Source organism: Odocoileus virginianus, chromosome 10 (genome assembly GCF_023699985.2).
Source record: "Odocoileus virginianus isolate 20LAN1187 ecotype Illinois chromosome 10, Ovbor_1.2, whole genome shotgun sequence".
In the NCBI taxonomy this organism is placed as follows: Eukaryota; Metazoa; Chordata; class Mammalia; order Artiodactyla; family Cervidae; genus Odocoileus; species Odocoileus virginianus.
Window position 1 is genome coordinate 940,844 of NC_069683.1, and position 22,009 is coordinate 962,852.

General features: G+C 43.8%; 1 protein-coding gene across 3 annotated transcripts in view; it reads right to left on the bottom strand.

Moving 5' to 3' along the window:
• NCAPD3 (non-SMC condensin II complex subunit D3) overlaps nt 1–22,009 on the bottom strand; it is a 57,076-nt gene that overhangs the window by 31,315 nt on the left and 3,752 nt on the right. For 2 of the 3 annotated variants that reach the window (XM_020907984.2, XM_070472889.1), the window contains exons 3-16: nt 21,374–21,536; nt 19,837–20,021; nt 19,104–19,271; nt 18,936–18,997; nt 18,659–18,746; nt 16,615–16,748; nt 15,744–15,816; nt 14,896–15,021; nt 14,515–14,767; nt 14,090–14,146; nt 13,756–13,845; nt 3,309–3,385; nt 2,647–2,781; nt 1,686–1,906 (exon numbers count right to left, since the gene is read on the bottom strand). In XM_020907984.2, coding sequence (XP_020763643.2) covers nt 1,686–1,906; nt 2,647–2,781; nt 3,309–3,385; nt 13,756–13,845; nt 14,090–14,146; nt 14,515–14,767; nt 14,896–15,021; nt 15,744–15,816; nt 16,615–16,748; nt 18,659–18,746; nt 18,936–18,997; nt 19,104–19,271; nt 19,837–20,021; nt 21,374–21,536 — 1,832 coding nt within the window. The remainder of the gene's footprint in view (nt 1–1,685; nt 1,907–2,646; nt 2,782–3,308; nt 3,386–13,755; nt 13,846–14,089; nt 14,147–14,514; nt 14,768–14,895; nt 15,022–15,743; nt 15,817–16,614; nt 16,749–18,658; nt 18,747–18,935; nt 18,998–19,103; nt 19,272–19,836; nt 20,022–21,373; nt 21,537–22,009) is intronic. The other variant, XM_020907985.2, reaches the window with a different exon arrangement.

Genomic DNA, 22,009 nt, shown 5'->3' on the forward strand with positions numbered 1-22,009 from the left:
AAAGTCTTTGACTGTGCGGATCACAACAAACTGTGGAAAATTCTTGAAGAGATGGGAACACCAGACCACCTTACCAGTCTCCTGAGAAACATGTATACAAGTCAAAAAGCAACACTTAGGACCTTACATGGAAAAAATGAATGGTTCAAAACTGGGAAAAAGAGTACGACAAGGCTGTGTATTGTCACCCTGCTTATTTAACTGCTACGCAGAGCACATCATTGAAATGTTGGGCTGGATGAATCCCAAGCTGGAATCAAGATTGCCAGGAGAAATATCAACAACTTCAGATATGTAGATGGTACCACTCTAATGGCAGAAAATGAAGAGGAACTAAAGAGCCTCTTGATGAAAGTGAAAGAGGACAGTGAAAAAGCTGGCTTGATATTCAACATTCAAAAAACTAAGATCATGGCATCTGGTCCCATCACTTCATAGTAAACAGAAGGGGAAAAAGAGGAAGCAGTGACAGACTTAATTTTCTTGGGCTCCAAAATCACTGCAAATGGTGACTGCAGCCATGAGATTAAAAGACCGTTGCTCCTTGGAAGGAAAGCTATGATAAACCTAGACAGAGTATTAAAAACCAAAGAAACCATTTTGCTGACAAAGGTCCATATAGTCAAAGCTATGGTTTCTCCGTAGTCATGTATGATTGTGAGAGTGGGACCATAAAGAAGGCTGAGCGCCAAGGAACTGATGCTTTTGAGCTGTGGGGCTGGGGAAGACTCTTGCAGAGTCCCTTGGACTGCAAGGGGACCAAACCAGTCACTCCTAAAGGAAATCAACCCTGAAGATTCATTGGAAGGACTGATGCTGAAACTGAAGCTCCAATACTTTGGCCACCTGATGTGAAGAGCGGACTCATTAGAAAAGACCCTGATGCTGGGAAAGACTGAAGGCAGGAGGAGAAGGGGATGACAGAAGACGAGATGGCTGGATGGCACCACCAACTCAATGGACATGAGTTTGAGTAAGCTCTGGGAGAGAGTGAAGGACAGGGAAGCCTTGTGCACTGCTATCCATGTGTTTGCTAAGAGTCAGACATGACTTAGTGACTGAACAACAACATTATGATACTAAACCTATTACTCTTTCCATTGATGTTAATTCCTCTATAACCACATGTAAACAAGTAGGGAGGTACTTCTTATACAGTAAAGAAAAAAAAGAAAGGCAAACACAGTCAAAGGAGCACAAACAAAGGCAAGCTGCTAGATTCCTGTAGTAGAGATTAACACTGATCAGTGCAGGTGCCAACCGATCACTGCCTTGCTCCCTACACAGCAAACACCCAACAAATATCAAACGGAAAGAACACCGTGGTGTTATTAAGTCATCAACCCAACAAAATGTCAGAAAAAGTCTAATGTGTCCTAATCAGGAAGCCATCTATCACAACCAGTACTGTGGAAAGTTAATGTCAATACAGTAAATCCATTAATGCTTTCTCCTACATATTAAGACATCAATTTGAAGTTGGGGAACACTCAAAAAGACAAAGGAAGACTTCACAAAAACTGTCAACACAAAAGCTAAAAGATTTGAACTAGGTCAAGAGAAAGAGACTAAGATTAAGTCTTTGTATATCAAGCAATTTGGAGAGCTGATTTTCCAGTATCAACCCAGGAACTGATAACCAAGGCCTGTCCACGAGGACATGCAGCCGCCCGGGAAAAGCATACCCCAGCTTCCGGCTGTCCGTGTCCAGCAGTGCCAGCAGCGCCCAGGTGAGTGCCTGGCCCTCGTCCGCATCGCGCCCCTCGCTGTGGTGCTGGATGCTCTGCAGCAGGAGCCGATCCAGGCACTCCAGGGCCTTGTCCTGCACGCTGCTCTCGTCGTCCGTCACGGCTGGGACCACGCCCCCCAGCCAGGCCTTCTGTATCTGCACACACTGCGGCTGGGCCTGAGAAGTCCAAGTCAGGAAGTCATAAAGGTGCGAGCACAGATCAGGGCAGCTGTGAGCCATGTTTTAGGATGTGTTATTAGTAGTTCTAACACAATTACAGATAAAACCTAACAGTGGAAAAACGTCAACGTTCCAAACATAAGTGAAAACCAAGTTCAAGCTCCACTTACTATAAAGCAGAGCATACTGAAATTTTAGACTTAAAGTGCTTATCTTATCACTGGTAGTAAAGCGGCACTTTTTTGGAATAATTCAACATTGAGAGAAAAAATATCTATTTCAAGGAGAAATCAGAAAAGATCTAATGAAGAAAGTCAAAGCAGGTATTGCTTAAAGCCTTCTACTGTGAAATAAGAAAAGACACTTTAAAAATTCTTCAAAAACTAACTAGCTGGCAGAAGTAAATTGTATGTAGGATTAGTGGATCCGCCCCTTTGGCCATACCACCTATACAGGTTTCAATGGACAAAAAATAATGTAGGCCTCTGGCCTAACCAAACTGATTTTAAACTTCACATTCTGTGTGAGATGTATGCTGTTAGCGTCTTCCAGCACTGGTCTGCATGATACATGCATATTTAACAGGAAACGCAATCCAGCACAGGCAGTGGAGAGACTCCTCTTGGTATACTGCTGGGCCCACAGCGGCTCGGGAGGGTTTCTAACAGGCATGCCGTCATTAGGCTGGGTTATCCTGATGGAGAAGGGTGCCTCAGACACGCCACGGCCGGCCTCACCAGAAGCAGCTCGGTGAGAGACTGCAGGGCCTGCTTGCGGACGGACACCGCGACGTCCCGGCAGCGGTCCTGCAGGATGCTCAGCTCCTCCTGCAGACCCGCAATGTTGCAGTGTTTCAGGAGGTTCACCAGGACCTAGAAGGTGCGTGGGTCACACCAGGGGGCCACACAGGCACTGGTCAGCACACACTGCAGACAGAGCCATTCCTTCAAGTTCCTGACTCTCTCATTTTTGAGATCACAGATCCATCCCTCCTCCCAGTAACACCCCACCTCTTAGAGTCTGAGGAAATTTAAGACCTCTCTGGAGAAACTCTGACATATATTTTACATGAATATGTACTCAGAAACCGCTTCAGGAGTTTTGTGAACCCGATCCAAATCCACCTGTGGTCCCCAGGTTAAGAATCCCTACTCAAAAAAAACAAATTAAGGATCTAAAATTGTGATTCCTAGGAAGCCAGCAAACCAGCAGGCCACTTAAGAACAGAGGATCCTTCAGTTCATCTGTGTAATTTACATTTAACAGGGACAAGGTGAACTAACCTCAAGTGAAATATGAGTACTGAATATGACAGAATAGTTTTTAAAACAGTCTCTTGCACCTTCAAGCTGTTAGTGCTCAAAAAGAGGGTATGAAAAGAATGTCCAGAAAAACACACCTGGACCGCAGACTTCCTGACGCTGGTCTTCTCGTCACCGACCCTATTCCTCAGTGACACCAGGAAACCCATTTCTGCTGAGGAAATGCCAAGAAGTCATCACAGCCTGAGGACACCAGAGCCCCAGCCTCTCCCCGCACACTCCCGAGGGCATGCACCAATCCAAAACTGGCCAGTTAGCTGGTTTTAAATCATAAGAAACCACAGCAGGAAATCATGTAGAAAAAGAAGAAAATTCAAATAATTATCTATTTACAATAATGCAGAAGTAGTAGTAGGCAGAGTAGTAACATTTCAAAAGGGCAAATTCTGGAAAATTAAGCTTTAAACTAGGCTTCTAAGACTAAAATTCTGAATGAATTTATTTAGATTTTTCATTCTGTTTACTACAAATGGGAAGATGTAAACCACTGGGTGTCTTAAAAGACTAAGTAAGACAATACATATCAGGAGCTTTAAAACCTTCCCATCAAGAGTCCCTTTACACTATTAGATATCATTGAAGACTCATAAGCGTTTTTGTTTGTTTGTTTTAAATAAATGTGGATTATAGCTTTTAACATGAATTAGAAACTTAAAATGAGAATTATAAAAAGATTTAGTAATTCATCTTAAGATACCAAATAAATGGCATACTTTTTTAACTGAAAAATAAAAAAGTAGTGAAGAGAATGGCACTGATTTACATTTTGCAAACTCTTTAATATCAGACTTAAAAGACAGCTGGGTTGTCATCTCTGCTTCTATCTGCTTTTGCCTGTCAGGGACCTCTGTCTGCAAAACTCCAAGGTATACTTGTGAGAAAACCAGAAAGCAGAAGGTAACTGATGTTTTAATATTACTATGAAAACTGTACTAACTTCAAGGGCCCACTTCAAGCCTCCCTAAGGAGGCTTAGGGACCCCAAACCACACTTGAGAAATGCTGATGCACAAGAAATAACAGTAGAAAATAAAACAATATGGAAAACAATAAAGAAAATCAATGAAATCAAAGTAGGTTATTTAAGATCAACAAAACGAACATTTTCCTAGACAGAAAATAATAGATGAGTCTAATTGCTAAAATCAGGAATGAAGGAGGGACAAGGTTATGAATACTATGAACAGTTTTATGCCAATACATTTAAGTAACCTGGATTAAATATCTACATGTGATTAAAGATATACATTAGGAGAACTAACTCAAGAAGAAAGACAGACTGAATACACCATAACAAGTCAAGGGATTGAACTAGCAAGCAAAACACCTCCCACACACGCACAGAGTCAGGACCAGACAGCTCTACTGGAGTCTGTCAACTGTAAACAAAAACACCAATTAACAAAAATTAATAACAATGCTTCCTAACCACTTTCAAAAAACAGAATCCCTATATCACTTTTCACCTCCCTCTGTGACACCAGTATTATCCTGAGAGCAAAACAAGACAAACTAGCTCAAGAAAACAGACCAAAATCTCTTGTGAATACAGACATAAAATCCTCAGCAAGGGCCATCCCTTGGGTCCAGTGGTTCAGACTCCAAGCTTCCAAGGCAGGGGACAGGGGTTTGATCCCTGGTCAAGGAGCCAAGATCCCATACACCCTGTGTTGTGGCCAAAAAATAAAATAAAATCCTCAGCAAAATATTAGCAAATTAACCCAGCAAGATACAAAAGGGTTTATACTTCATGCTTGGGATTTACCCTAGGACATGGGAAAATCATTCACTGTGATATACCATCATAGAACAGAAGACCAAGGCCACGTGATCATCTCCATAGGTGCAAAAGTAGTATGTGCAAAATCCTATACCCATTCATGATAAAAACAGTCAACAAAGTCAGAAAACAGGAAACTTCCTCACAGTGATAAAGGTCATCCTGAAGCAACACAGAGCTAATACCACACTCAACGGGAAAGACAAAGAACAGAAGACATGGATGTCTACTTTCCCCCCTTCAACTCCACTAGAAGTTCCAGTCGGGGAAAACAGGCAAGAAATAGAAACAAAGGCATTCAGATTGGAAAAAAGAAATAACTATTCTCACAGATGGCATGATCTGATAGGTAGAAAATCTTAAGGAATCACACACACACACATACAAAACTTTTTAAGGCTAGTAACTAATTTAGCAACATTGCAAGACACAAGATAAATCATCAAAATCAATTGTATAAACTATCAAAAAATAATCAGAAATGAAATTAAGAAAGCAATCTCACTTATAACAAACAGTGTCAAAGAGAATAAAATACCTAGGAATAAGGGTAAAGAGCAAGAGTTGCGCACTGAAAACCATAACACGTCATTGAAGTGAGTTAGAGGAGACCTGAATACGGAAAGGCCTCCCTTGTTCACGGGCTGGAAAACCTGGTATTCTTACAGTGGCAATATATCCCACACTGGCATTCCCTGGTAGCTCAGTTGGTAAAGGATCTGCCTGCAGTGCAGGAGACCCCGGGTTGATTACTGGGTCAGGAAGACCCCCTGGAGAAGGGAAAGGCTACCCACTCCAGTATTCTGGCCTGCAGAATTCCATAGACTGTATAGTCCAATGGATCAGAAAGAGTTGGACAATTTGATATTCACACTGAAAGTTGGATCCCTAACTTACATCATAAGCAAAAATTAACTCAAAATTTAAACAAGATCAAAATGTTAAGAGCTAAAACTATAAAACTCTTAGAACACCATCAAGAAAGTAAAAAGATAACCCAAAGAATGAGAAAAACAGGTGTGCAAATCATATCTGGAAAGGATTTGGATGTAGAAAATATGAACTTTTACCTCAAAAATAAGAAGATAAATGGACACTGGGGTTGTTTCCACTTTCTGGCCACAATGAAGGATGCTTCTATAAACATTCTTATACCGTGTTGTGTATGGGTATGGATGTTGTGTGTGAGCATGTGTATGGGTTCACTGTTGTCTTCTTCCCTTGTAGTGGCACACCGAGGAATGGAACTGCTGGGTCACATGGTAACTCTATGTCCAACATTTTGATGAACTGCCAGCATGAATGAACACACAAAATGTGGTCCATCCATACAATGGACAACATTCAGCCATAAAAAGGAACAGAGTACTGATACAGTAGTACATGCCTCAACGTGGATGAACCTTGAAAACAGATGGCAAAGAAGCTGTCTGCACAAGGCTACATGCTCCAGGGTCCCCCTTGCACGGAGCGTCCAGAACGGAGCATCCACAGGTGGGGGAGCACCAGGACTGACTGCTCGTGGGTACAAGGTTTCTTTCTCAGTTAATGAGAAGCTTCTGGAAGTTGATTATACAAATTTATGAACCACTAACAACCACTGGATTCGACATACTTTAAACGGTGACTTTTATGAATTATCTCTCAAAAGAAAAAACACCAACAATGGTATTTACCAGCACAGTATCTGGCATGTAGTAACTATACAAATTTTTTAATGTACAGTTAATGCCAACAACACAAGTCATTTTAGTTTATCAAAAATAAGTTGGGAACATGGGCTCTTTACATCTGGCAAGCTCTTATAATTTAGAAGCATCATTAAAGCAATACAGTAGTGTTTGGAAGTGTCTCTGCAACAGTGAGAATCCACTGCTGGATTCTGAGGCAGAGGAGAAAGACTTGCGCTCATCTACTCCTCCGAGAACACCAAAATTGCAACTAGCTGCTGAACCACCATTGACAGGAGAATGTTGGATCTCACCAAAAAAAGATACCGCCACGTCCCAGGGCAAAGAAGAAGCCCTAACAGGACAGCAGGAGGGGCGAAACTGCATTTAGAATCAAACCTCATATCTGCCAGAGTCGCTCAGAGGGCGCAAACAAATCCCTGTGCGCATCAGGACCCAGGAAAAGGAACGGTGACCCCCACAAAAGACTGAGTCAGACCTGCCTGAGAGTGTCTGAGCCTCTCCTGCGGAGGCATGGGTCAGCACTGGCCTGGGGACAGGGCTCTGGCTGCAGCAGACTGGGGGTTGTGGCATCTGGCCAAAGTCCTCTTGGAGGAGGTCGCCATTAGCCCCACCACAGAGCCGCCGAGCAGAGGACCCACAGACTGGAGAACAATTATACCAAAGAAGTTCTCACACTGTTGCAAAAGTTACAGGGCCCACAACAGACTTCCCAACCTGGGGATCTGGCAAAGGGACTGAGAATCCCCAGGGAATTTGACTTTGGAGGCCAGTGAGATTTGATTACAGAACTTCCACAGGACAGGGAAACAGACTCTCAAGGGCACGAACAAAACCTTGTGCCCACCAGGACCCAGGAGAAAGGAGCCCACAGAGGAGACTGAGCCAGACTTGCCTGTGAGTGTCCAGAAGTCTCCAGTGGAAGCATGGCTCGACAATGGCCTGCCACGGGGTCAGGGGCACTGAATACAACAGTTCTGGGAGCCAAGGTGTGCCAGCATAAGTCCTTTTGAACCACAGAGCCGCCGAGCAGAGGACCCACAGACTGGAGAACAATTATACCAAAGAAGTTCTCACACTGTTGCAAAAGTTACAGGGCCCACAACAGACTTCCCAACCTGGGGATCTGGCAAAGGGACTGAGAATCCCCAGGGAATTTGACTTTGGAGGCCAGTGAGATTTGATTACAGAACTTCCACAGGACAGGGAAACAGACTCTCAAGGGCACGAACAAAACCTTGTGCCCACCAGGACCCAGGAGAAAGGAGCCCACAGAGGAGACTGAGCCAGACTTGCCTGTGAGTGTCCAGAAGTCTCCAGTGGAAGCATGGCTCGACAATGGCCTGCCACGGGGTCAGGGGCACTGAATACAACAGTCCTGGGAGTCAAGGTGTGCCAGCATAAGTCCTTTTGAAAGAGGTCGTCATCACCGCCATTAACCCCACCACAGTTTGGCCTCAGCCAAAGCCAAATTACAGGGGGGCTTCCCTGATAGCTCAGTTGGTAAAGAATCTGCACGCAGTGCAGAGACCGTGGTTCGATTCCTGGGTTGGGAAGATGTCCTGGAGAAGGGACAGGCTGCCCACTCCAGTATTTTGGCCTGGAGAACTCCATGGACTGTCTATGGGGTCACAAAGAGTCAGACAGGACTGAGCAACTTTCACAAACTACAGGGCAGGAACACAGCCCCACACATCAGCAGAAAACTGGATTAAAGATTTATTGAGCACAGCACCCCCACCAGAGCCAGACTCAATTTATCCCACAGTCAGTCATCCCATCAGGAAGGTTCTGCAAGCCTCTTATCCTCATCTATCACAGGGCAGAGAGAATGAAAACCACAATCACAGAAAATTAAACTAGCCAAACGGATCACATGGATCACAGCCTTGTCTGACTCAATGGAACCGAGTCATGCCATGTAGGACCACCAAAGATGGACAGGTCATGGTGGAAAGTTCTGACAGACTATGGTCCACTGGAGAAGGGAATAGCAAACCACTTCAGTATTCTTGCCTTGAGAACCCAGTGAATAGTATGAAAAGGCAAAAAGATAGGACACTGAAAGATGAACTCCCCAGGTTGGTAGGTGCCCAATATGCTATTGGAGATCCGTGGAGATATAGCTCCAAGAGGAATGAAGACGCTGAGGCAAAGCAGAAACAACACCCAATTGTGGATGTGATTGGTGATGGAAGTAAAGTCTGATGCTGTTAAGAAAAATACTGCATAGGAACCTGGAGTGTTAGGTCCACGAATCAAGGCATATTGGAAATGGTCAAACAGGAGATGGCAAGAGTGAACCTCGACATTTTAGGAATCAGTGTACCAAAATGTGCTGAAATGGGTGAACTTAACTCAGATGATCATTATATCTACTACTGTGGGCAGGAATCCCTTAGAAGAAATGGAGTAGCCATCATAGTCAACAAGAGTCCGAAATGCAGTACTTGGATGCAATCTCAAAAACAACAGAATGATCTCTGTTCGTTTCCAAGGCAAACCATTCAATATCACAGTAATCCAAGTCTATGCCCCGACCAGTAACGCTGAAGAAGCTGAAGTTGAACAGTTCTATGAAGGCCTACAAGACCTTCTAGAACAGAGCAAAACGATATGTCCTTTTTATCATAGGGAACTGGAATGCAAAAGTAGGAAGTCAAGAATACCTGGATAACAGGCAAGTCTGGCCTTGGAGTACAGAATGAAGCAGAGCAAAGGCTAACAGACTTTTGCCAAGAGAAGGCACTGGTCATAGCAAACACCCTCTTCCAACAACACAAGAAAAGACTGCACACGGACATCACCAGATGGTCAATATCTAAATCAAATTGATTATATTCTTTGCACCCGAAGATGGAGAAGCTCTACATAGTCAGCAAAAACCACCACCAGGACCTGACTGTGGCTCAGACCACAAATTGCTTACTGCCAAATTCAGACTCAAACTGAAGAAAGTAGGGACAACCACAAGTCCATCCAGGTATGCCCTAAATCATATCCCTGATGACTATACAGTGGAAGGAGAAAGAGATTCAAGGGGTAAGATCTGATAGAATGCCTAAGGAACTATGGACGGAGGCTAATACGTCGTATAGGAGTCCAGTTCAGTTCAGATCAGTCACTCAGTCATGTCTGATCCTTTGCGACCCCTTGGACAGCAGCATGCCAGGATTTCCTGTCCATCATCAACCCCCAGAGCTTGCTCAACCTCATGTCCATCGAGTCGGTGATGCCATCCAACGATCTCATCCTCTGTCGTCCCTTTCTCCTCCTGCCTTCAATCTTCCCCAGCATCAGGGTCTTTTCAAATGAGTCGGCTCTTTGCATCAGGTGGCCAAAGTATTGGAATTTCAGCTTCAGCATTAGTCTTTGCAATGAATATTCAGGACTGACTTCCTTTAGGATTGATTGGTTAGATCTCCTGGCAGTCCAAGGGATTCTCAAGAGTCTTCTCCAACACAATTCAAAAGCATCAATTCTTCAGCACTCGGCTTTCTTTGTAGTCCAACTCTCACATCTATACATGATTACTGGAAAAACCATAGCTTTCACTAGATGGACCTTTGTGGACAAAGTAATGTCTCTGCTTTTTAATATGGTGTCTAGGTTGGTCATAGCTTTTCTTCCAAGGAGCAAGTGTCTTTTACTTTCATGGCTGCAGTCACCACCTGCAATGATTTTGGAGCCCAAGAAAATAAAATCTGTTTCCATTGTTTCTCCATCTATTTGTCATGGAGTGATGCGACCAGACACAATGATCTTAGTTTTTTGAATGTTGAGTTTTAAGCCAACTTTTTCATTCTCCTTTCACTTTCATCAAGAGGCTTCTTAGTTCCTCTTTACTTTCTGCCATAAGGGTGCTGTCATCTGCATATCTGAGGTTATTGATATTTCTCCCAGCAATCTTGATTCCAGCTTATATTTCATCCAGCCTGGCATTTCACATGATGTACTCTGCATATAAGTTAAATAAGCAGGGAGACAATATACACCCTTGATGTACTCCTTTCCCGATTTGGAACCAGTCTGTTGTTCCATGTGTAGTTCTAACTGTTGCTTCTTGCTCTGCATATAGGTTTCTGAAGAGGCAGGTAAGTAGTCTGGTATTCTCATCTCTTGAAGAATTTTCCACAGCTTGTTGGGATCCACACAGTCAAAGGCTTTGGCACAGTCAATAAAGCAATAGATGTTTTTCTGGAACTCTCCTGCTTTTCATGATCCAACAGATGTTGGCAATTTGATCTCTGGTTCCTCTGCCTTTTCTAAATCCAGCTTGAACATCTGGAAGTTCACAGTATACTTACTGTGGTAGCCTGGCTTGGAGAATTTTGAGTATTACTTTTGCTAGCATGTAAAATGAGTGCAATTGTGCGATAGCCTGAACATTCTTTGGCATTGCCCTTTTTTAGGATTGGAATGAAAACTGACCTTTTCCAGTCTGGTGGCCACTGCTGAGTTTTCCAAATGTGCTGGCATATTGAGTGTAGCACTCTCACAGCATCATCTTTTAGGATCTGAAACAGCTCAACTGGAATTTCATCCTTTGTACTAGCTTTGTTTGTAGTGATGCTCCCTAAGGCCCACTTGACTTCACATTCCAGGATGTCTGGCTCTAGGTGAGTGATCATACCATCATGGTTATCTGGGTCATGAAGGTCTTTTTTGTAGTTCTTCTGTGTATTCTTGCCACCTTTTCTTAATCTCTTCTGCTTCTGTTAGGTCCATACCATTTGTGTCCTTTATTGTGCCCATCTATGCATGAAATCTTTTCTGCTTCTGTTAGGTCCATACCATTTGTGTCCTTTATTGTGCCCATCTATGCATGAAATGTTCTCTTGGTATCTCTAATTTTCTTGAAGAGATCTCTAGTCTTTCCCTTTCTATTGTTTTCCTCTATTTCTTTGTGATGATCACTAAGTAAAGCTTTATCTCTTCTTGCTATTCTTTGGGACTCTGCACTCAAATGAGTGTATCTTTCCTTTCTTCCTTTGTCTTTCACTTCTCTTCTTTTCTCACCTATTTTTAAGGCCTTCTCAGACAACCATTTTGCCTTTTTGCATTTCATTTTCTTAGGGGTGGTTTTGATCACTGCCTCCTGTTTAATGTCTGAGGAGCCCTTACCAACAGCTGAGAAAAGAAGAGAAGTGAAAGGCAAAGGAGAAAAAGAAAGATATATACCCATCTGAATGCAGAGTTCCAAAGAATAGCAAGAAAAGAAAGCTTTCCTTAAGTGAACAATGCAAAGATATAGAGAAAAACAACAGAATGGGAAAGACTAGAGATCTCTTCAAGAAAATTAGATATACCAAGTGAACATTTCATGCAAAGATGGGCCCAATAAAGGAGAGAAACGGGATGGGCTTAGCAGAAGCAGAAGGTATTAAGATATTAAGAAGAGGTAGCAAGAATACACAGAACTATACAAGAAAAACAAGTTGGTTGAATGACATCACTGACTCAACAGATATGAGTTTAAGCAAGCTCTGGGAGATGGTGAAGTCAGACAAGTCTGACGTGCTGCAGTCCATGGGGTCTCAATGAGTTGGACATGACTGAGCAACTGAATGACAATCTACAACAGTGAATCTGTAACTTGCTCAGACTTGAGTTAACACAAACATTCAACATTTTCCCTATTAAATTTCTTTAGCTATTTTAGGGAATCTATTAGTACATCCGAGTTACTACTCTGAATTTGAGTAACACAGGCTAATATCTAGTCGTTTAAATGTAGTCTTTCAGACTGCAATGATTAAGTATTGATTCTCACGGCACTTTACTGCGCCTCGGCACCCATCTCACAGAATTATGATTTTAGGTACACACATACCTGCCTCTCCTCCTGCTCCTTAAGATGGAACTATTTTTGTTAGGGTTCGCACCTGCGTGCCTTGCACAGATTGGGAGGAATGATATCCATGTTTATCAAATAAACTGATAGGTCTCACTATATCATTTATTCTCTGCACATGTTCTCTCTTCTATTTATCTTTTAAAGTCACTTCTCTAAATATGATTTCTGCAGACCTGACAAAAGTCCTTTCAGGATCAGAAGCAACAAGCAGTCAGGGAGGTCTGCTGACTCCCATGTCTTGGGTCATCCAGCTCTTTAGTAACAGAACTGGCCTAGGTATTCAGACTGCGTCTCATTTCTAATGTAGTTTTTCTCTACTACAGTATGCCATGTCATAATATAGGTGAAGGAAGAACCTATAAAAGTGACTTTCACAGACCATACAGCTGGAGAGAAACAATCTGAGAGCAGTTCCAGGTCTCTCTACTGCCTAGCCAGGTGTGCTTCTGCCCTCCTAAACCACACTGACACTCTACCATCCCAGATTACTCTGGTTTAGTAAGTCACTGAAAGAGTATAAGCATCACCTGTGTTCAGAATCAAGTACACGGTTCATGGGAGAAAGGATCCCAGAATCTCCACACGGAGTGTGTGACCCGTTAAAAGACAGTTCATATTACTGGTACAGAGAAACTATAACCCAGATTTTGCATTTTCCCATGGAAGCCAGGAATCACAGTTCCGTACCATGTATTAGAAGTGGATTCCGAGATGGCATGATCACAGTCAAGATGCCACGTGGAAAAAGTAATGAATAAAAAATAAACAAGGGCCATAGTATTGTGCATTTTTTCCCCTCTTCTGTGATGACTTTTCTCTAAACTAAATTTAATTTCTACTGCACCTTCCCTAGTAACTGGTCCTTTCTGGTCAGCAAGCCCAAGGTGTTCATAACAACTGACTTCAGTGAGCAAATAAAATATTTGTAACATTCTCTGAAGTGTGACAGAAATAAATGAAATACAGAAATACATGACAAGTGAAATGTATCTTATTCTTTACCTTGAAATGAAATACAGAATAGTGCAAGGACATCAATTAAGGAAATAAAACAGAAATTACTTTTAAGAGAAAACAAAAGATCTTCCAATAGTAAGGGTGAATTTGAAAAAAATTCCCACGTTTTGAGGCTCTACCTACAGTTGTCTGAAATCTATTGGTTACTGCTCATCTAAAAAGGGATAAGATCTGACATACCCATAGATCCAGCTGCTTCACCACTGCTATCTGTGTGGATCACCTCTGAACCTGCAGAAGGGTTAAGTATCTGCCTCTGATAGGAAAAAGCTTAAAAATAAATTTTAAAAAGGCTCAGTCAGTACACGAAAAAATTGTTATATTTTTCATTAACATAACCATGGCATATTACACATTTAAGTTACTGTGAATCATTACTGAAATAAATTTTAACTTCTTTGAAGAAAAAAGTGCAATACTAAATCAGGTAATATGCAGACAGAAAACATTACAAATATTCAGCAAGCCCTTTAATTAAAAGGACAATTATTCAATATCTGAATAATTTTCTTACCTGATGAATTTGTCGATGGACTCTGTTGGTGGCTCTGTACTCCTGGAACTGCAGGAGCTATAAGCAAGCAGACAGGTCAGAGGAGAAAAGTCACAGTATCAAAAACCATACGTAAATATTTACAGAAGAACCCTAATCAAGATAATCAGGCCTGAAGATGAGACAGATTCTAAATAATGACAATTCACTGTGTGCATAAAACAGGCCCAATACAGCCACTACCCAATGACACAAAGTAATAGTGACTGCAGCCAACAACCTCAGGCCGAGGACAAGACTGAAACCGCTCGTGTGAGAGCTATCTGACAGCACCGCCAGCTGAAAGGGTCTGAGAGCCGCAGCCTATCACAGCACTCCGATTATTTCTGCCACCCAGTCTGGACCAGCAGGAGTGAGGCCAGGCTTGGGGTGCTCAGTACACTCACTGTTCTGCAGAAGCTCCTGGATGCTGTCCGACGGGGCTGTGGCAGAGGACTCCAGGCAGTGTGCAAAACTGGACAGCGCCTTGCTGCGCACCGTCGGGGCCTTGTCTTTACAGCGGGCGACCAGGATTTCCTGAACCAAGAACTTATGCTTCAGGAACTTCTCATGCTCCGGGGTCAGCGGGCCATCCACCTCTCGTTCAGGCAGCTCCAGGAGGGCCAAAGCCACATCAAGAGTGAACACCCGGTAGGAGACCTGGTAAAGCAAAACTGCACGTGTCTCCATCACAGAGGAACAACACAAAGCACTGCTGCATCTTCAGACCTGCAGTCACCAGAGCTGCAGAGCTGGGAGCCAAGAGTTCACGCAGGTGTAGCGCCTACCTTGGCATTTCGTGTTAATCCATAAAGCCAGGCCATGAAAGAAGCATACTCTGCACAGGGAAGCTTGTTGAGCAGCTGGACCAGGGACTGAGCTGCATAAGTCCGGTACTCAGATTTATCAACCACCTGAAACACATAACCCGAGAGGCTGTCCCGCTAGTCCCCACGCAGAACGACAGAAACACACGCATTGGTGGAAGCAATCGCTGAGTGCACCCAGCTCAGCAACAGTGCCAAGTGTCTACATGTTACAGAAATGACCACCCAGTTCTACATCTTAGACCTACTGGGAAACTAACCTAGAAGAAATCTCCAAGCACAATTTCAGAGAGTTTATAGATCTCTAGGATCCACAGAGTTCAAGTGAAGCATCATCTGTCCAAATTGTTAAAAATTTTAAGAGATATTCACATAATTTTGAATACTGACTAGATATTGGATGGTATTAAGGCATTATTGTGAATTTTTTAGGTGTGTTAATATTTTGTGGATATGTTTTTAAAGAGTTCTTATGCTGTAGAGAGACACATGCAATATTTATATCTGAAGGGATACAATGAAATCTGCTTCCTAAGAAAATCCAGTGTACCTATGTGCTGGCAGAGCTTCTTATACAAAATCACTGAACATTCTGTTCATTAATCTATTCTATATCTTTATATATTTGAAGTTTTCTAAAAAAGGAAAAAAAGTTGTTTTATCCCCTCAAAAATACTCAAAGAGAACAACAAATATACTAAATAAAAAATGAAATGCTTGGTAATGATACAGACTCATTTCTAAGAACACTCACACATGCATTTACTTTCACATGTCTTTCATACTCTTAATAACACAGCAAACAGCACCTTGACACAGATGTGCTGCAGTAGAGTACGAAGGACTGGATACATGCTCTCTTTAAGTTCATCCACCAGCAAACTTTAAAAAAGAAAAGAAACAGTCACTGTTTATAATATATCTATAATAAAAATAAAATAACAACTTTCCTTAAACCTATTCTCAAAAACAGTGACATTTCTACATTTTAGAAACCCTAATTACTAAGAACAATCTACGCCTGTGCCTGGCCACCAGCACCCATACCCACACCCACACCCCGCACCCCGCACCCACGCCCTACGCCTGTACCCACACCCGCGTCCCGTGCCCCGCGCCCGCACCTGCACCCCACGCCCGAACCTGCCCGGGCACCACATCCGCTCACAGACACACTCTCCACTGTCCCCACCACGTCCATGCTGCTGCCAGACAGACAAAACTGAGGACAGAACAGCTTGTGACACAGCAGCATCTTCCCAGGAAAGCCCAGACATGGGACTTTGTAGGCAAAGCCTACTGACTCATGAGAAGATTAAGTCTATCAATTATTGATAAAGAAGTTAAAAAAAAAAAGTGGCAAGGAACCTAAGGAAAGAGACTCAGAGGAGAGCCAAAAAAGGCAGAGACAGACTTGGAGCAGCAGACACTGAAACCACTGTCAGGACTCAGAGCTGACCTCACAGGACGGCCCAGGAATTGGGAACTCACCGCCCCCCTCCACCCCCCACCCCCACCACACCAGCCAGATGAGCTGCTATGAACTTTATTCTGAGCCACAAACCACACACAGCCCAGACATGTGTCAGTTCCACAGGTGTCAGAAGTCCTGGGTAGCACAGGGCCCAGGAGACTGAGGGCGAGTGATAGAGAGAGGGACCCGAGCTGTGTGCACTTTACCTTACAAACTGGATGGCCAGCTTCCTACTGCTGACAACTGGAGGCGTGATGGCAAGCGGGGCATGATGGGAGCCTTTACCCACTTCTACCATCAGTATTATGTAGAGCATCTGATGCAAAACGTATCTGAGAACCTGAAAGAGGAAAGGAAATGCAACTTAAGGCATGACAGAGAATCTCAAGGCCTTGAAAAGTGTGACGTAGACCACAGTGAGCTATTCCAAGTGCCAGCAGGTAAAGGAGGTTGACACAGGTTTTGGTTGACCATGAAGGATGTGCTTGCTGGACAATGACCGGGTGTCAATACCTGCACAAAATGAATAGTGTGGAGGTGCTGCCTACAGATTGATGAGCTGGATTCCACCTGGTTTCTCTGCTTACCTTATATTCCAGCCCAGAAATCAGGGCTCAGAGAATCAGCTGCAACTGAGCAAGGGCAAAGAATGCAATGGGTTACCCCTCACAGGAAAGAGGAAGGTGACGATTCTCTACCTGTATTACATCTGAAGCTTACAGAGCACCTTCCCATATATCATCTCACATAATCTACTCAAGGAGTTAACTCATGCATCCAGTGAATAAAATAATTTACTGGAAACTAAGGATGTGGCAGGTACTGCATTAAGCATGTCTCTGTATTACAAGATTTGACCATACTTACTCTGAAACCTCTCAACTCAATGAAGTCAGCAAGACATTTCCATTTTATACTTGATACTGTTATTATCTCCACTTTATACATAATAAAAGACTTCGAAGATGAGCAGTCCCAAGTCAAGTAATCAAAGGTCAGGCTACAACCAGTGTCACCCAACATCAGGCCAACACTTTTGCAATGAAAAACACCCTGTCCTTAGAGATGCTGCCATCTGAAAGAGTAATTTCCCATGCTGTGCACCTTCTACAATGTTAAAAAGGGCACAGAAATTAAAACTCTTACTGTGAATGCTATCACATATTCCAAACACAGGGAAGATAATGACATAAAAAATTAAAGAAATATGGGGTGTTTTCTAAATAGCAGGCATTACGCTGAGGCATTCTTCCCTGTAGTCCTGAGAAATCCACAGGAAGGGAAGCCCCTCATCCTCCTTGTTCAGGTGAGGAAACCAAGGACTCACGGAGAACACACAGGGCTTCTCCTGTGGCTCAGTGGTAAGGAACCCCTCTGCCAACGTAGGGGACACCAGTTCAACCCCTGGTCCGGAAGGCGCCCATGTGCCTCAGAGCAACTAAGCCCGTGCTCCCCAACGAGAAGCCACTGCGCCACAATCAGAGAGTAGCCCCCACTTGCAGCAACTGAGAGAAAGCCTGCTCACAGCCACAAAGACCCAGCACAGCCAAAAATAAGTAATACTTTTTTTTCTTTTTAAAGGGAGACACAGCAGTAAGGGGTAGGACCCAAGTGCAGAGCCTGAATGCCCAAGGCCTCCTCATCCTGCTGCCCCTGGAAACCAGGTATACGGCAGGCACCAAAGGCCAAGGACCTTGGTCTGTCACATTTTCTGCAAACTCCTGTTGCATTAACGACATTCCAGTTGAGTAACACCCCAGGGCTTAAAAAGCCCTAACCCCAGTGTCTAGGGCTGTGGGGCTTTGAAGGTCACCGCAAGTAAATCTAGATACAGATGCTGACCAGGAGTGTCAGCAGAATTATCCACAGAGGCACAAACGCTAACAGAAACACAGGGGAACAGGGACCTGAGAGGGAGCTACAAGGTCCTGTGACTGTCTGTCCTTCTCCCAGAGGACTCTGGTGAACACTTGTGTAAAAGTACTGCTCAGTAGCTTTCCTGTTCCTCTACCAGGACACACTGGAGCCTTCTTTATGCCTTAACTCAATAAGAGCATGCTGAGGCACCAGGGACCTGGATATGAGCCCAGAATGAGCAGCGGCCACCACATGGTGATGGGCGCTTTTCATCACACAAACATCAATGACCCAGTGAGTTCACACGGCATCACACTGAGTCCTTCCAGCATTTTAGTCTCATGACCTGTATGCTTTCAATTCAACCAGTAACTCAGGTCCTGTCTCCTTTACCTTGTCTCCTTCTCTGTGAAGAGGGGAACAAAGCAAATACAATCCATGATAGGCCAGTTCTGGTATGTATTTCATTTCTCTGGGAATTCTAAAGAAAAAAGGCAAAAGATTAGGTAATGGACGTGATTTCACTAGGATACACTCCTAACCCTGTCACCCATATCTACATGAATAAACTGCCCGTGTGCCAATTTGGGTAAAACGGCACTTACACCTCTGCTGCAGCAAAACATCGTGCCATAATCAAACGCTACCCCTGGAAGATTCAATTGCTCACCTGGCTTGTGTGACCTGGAATTCGTAATGAACTGGCTCAAAGTTAGTTAATGCAACAAAGACCTGGAAAACAGATACCAAGAAAAGACCTGGTTTTTCCCACTCTTCAACTCTTAGCCATTGTCCTAGCTCTCTGTACCTGCCCAAGGTCCCTGGCATTCTCACTTACCTCTACACAATTCTGTATACACTCTGGCTTTTCTTTTAAGGAGAATTTAGAAAGAAGCCTTATAAAGTTCTTCAAAACGTGAAAGATGACATTTCGAATTTGACGACGATCTTCAGAAGAATAAAAAATATTCTCTTCATCCTCCTCTTCTGGAGTAATTTCATCCATCTAGATTATGAAACACACAGCTGACTGTGTGGCACTACCTCGCGGCTTGTGCCGAGGTCTGCAATGTCCCCAAGCCAAGGCCAGTGGAGCTCCAGGTGGCCACCCTGGGCCCCATGGCCACAAGCTCAGTCTGGACCAGATGAAGGCTACCATAGCCTCTGGTCCAGATTTTCACATCAATGAGACTGCCTGGGTTTCTTACCAACTCTGGTGTCAATGAACCTCTACCATCTTACCCAGTCACACAAGAATGTGGAATTGTTATTTTATTATGTTCTTGTGGACATGAGTCCTCTGGACACTTCAACCACAGTCTCTAATGAAATTAAGGTAACATCTGCCGGCCTGTGGCGAGGCACACCTGGGAACAGACTGGAGGGAGGTGACAGGGAGGTGAGGAAGACGGCATGGGGAACGGAGGCTCAGCAGGCCACCGAGGCCACTCCTAAGGGAGGGAAGGCAGACAGCACGCTAGGGCTTTGGCATAATCAAGACCCCAGACATCCTAACTTAATAAAAATTCTTACAGGAATCAGATACACTTTATGACCACACCCCCTCTTACCTCCACCTCCTCTCTCCTGTGGGGTCTTGCTCTCTTACTGCTCTCCTGTGAGTTGCCCTGAGGGTTCTTTGGTTGCTCTTTCTTTCTTTTCTGATTCAAGCTGGATTCCTGAGGCCAGCACTTCTTCAGAATCTGAATGCATTTGTCAAATATCACTGGATGGAAAACTTGATTGACTACGCTGCCTATTCATAAAGAATGAAGAGTAAACAAGGCAGGTTTAATTGCTTTGAAATATGTCTGCTACAACGATGAAATATTAAAAAACAAACACAGACTTTTCCTTAACTTTGAACAAGGAACCTTTAGCAAAAAAATTCCATTCAACTTCCACCCTAGGCAATGAGCAGTCAGTTCAGTTCGGTCACTCAGTCATGTCCGACTCTTTGCGACCCCATGGACTGCAGCACGCCAGGCCTTCCTGTCCATCACCAACTCCTGGAGCTTGCTTAAACTCATGTCCATTGAGTTGGTGATGCCATCCTGCCATCTCATTCTCTGTTGTCCCCTTCTCCTCCTGCCTTCACTCTTTCCCATTATCAGGGTCTTTTCCAATGAGTCAGTTCTTCATATCAGGTGGCCAAAGTATTGGAGTTTCAGCTTCAGCATCAGTCCTTCCAATGAATATTCAGGACTGATTTCCTTTAGGATGGACGGTTGGATCTCCTTGCAGTCCAAGGGACCCTCAAGAGTCTTCTCCAGCACCACAGTTCAAAAGCATCAATTCTTTGGCGCTCAGCTTTCTTTATAGTCCAACTCTCACATCCATACATGACCACTGGAAAAACCATAGCCTTGACTAGACAAACCTTTGTTGACAAAGTAATGTCTCTGCTTTTTACTATGCTGTCTAGGTTGGTCATAGTTTCTCCTCCAATTCTCAAACCATATGGAGCAGGTCCCTAACATCTACCACAAAGGCGCTGACATATGCAGCAACAAGCAGCAGGTTGGCTGATCCTGCCTTTCTCTTCCTAGTGAACTCATGCAGCTGACTCCTCAGCCCCACCTGCTCTTGCCCTTGGCTTGGGGTGGGTCAGGGGGAGGCCTCCATCACAGCTCCCGCCTGAAGGAGGTAGGGCAGCATCACAGACACACCCCTTCCCATGCTTCCTCAATGTGACAAGCTGTGCTCAGCCCTGCAGGTGAGAACAGTCCCACCGACTGTCCACACCACACAGCAGAAACAACAGTACCCCTCCAACCGGCACTTTTCTCAGGCTGGACAGGAGTCAGAAGGCAGGGACATCACGATGGCATGCAGCGTGGGGGTGGAGCTCTTAGAGCTCAGCATGCCCCCTCCAGCCTTCCCACTCTGGGACTGTTTGTGTTGGGTTATAGACTTAGCATAGTAACATCCGAAATCACATTTACAGGAAAACAGGAGAGCTTTCTGAACACCTGTGATAGACCATGTGCTTCAGGGATTCACCCTCACCTAACCTCCCAGTGAGGACAAAGCATTGATATAACAGTTCAAAACCAAGCAGACAAATTACAAACAAAAGGCCTGCCCCATCACAGCAAACATGCATACCTGGTACTTCCAACAGCAGGAAATACAGCCCGGCGGCGTGAAGGCCGAATTCCTGCTGCTGAGCAGTGACGTTTTTCTTAAGGACCTTATAAATGAAGTGGTGAAACAAGGCCATCAGCGCGTTGTGGGAAATCCTGTTCTCCATGAAGAAGGTCCAAATGCTCTAGGGGAGGGCAAACAGCAAGCACCAGTCGTTAGAGAACTGTGAGAGTCTCCGCTTGCTGTATCTGATTCTTCTGAACGCTTAGTGCCCTATAAGAAAACGAATAGACCGTTCTGCCTCCTATTTTTTATATTATAAAATGTCTGCCATTTTCAAAGGGACTAAAACAGAAAATTTAAAAGTGTATTATTCAAAATTTACAAAGTTGAGGAGTTTCCTGGTGGTCTAGTGGTTAGTACTCCATGCTTTCACTGGGGAAAGTCCAGGTTCGATTACTGGTTGGGAACTAAGATCCCATAAGTTGGTGGCTCAGCCAATAAAAGAAAAAATAAATCGAAAGTCACAAATATAAGAAACTATATAAGAACCTTAATTAAACTTTCAAAATAACTTTGGCTAAGTTTGAAGCATATGTATTTCTGAAATTACTACACCTGAAAGCTACACTAAGATTCTGGGGACACCTATATCAG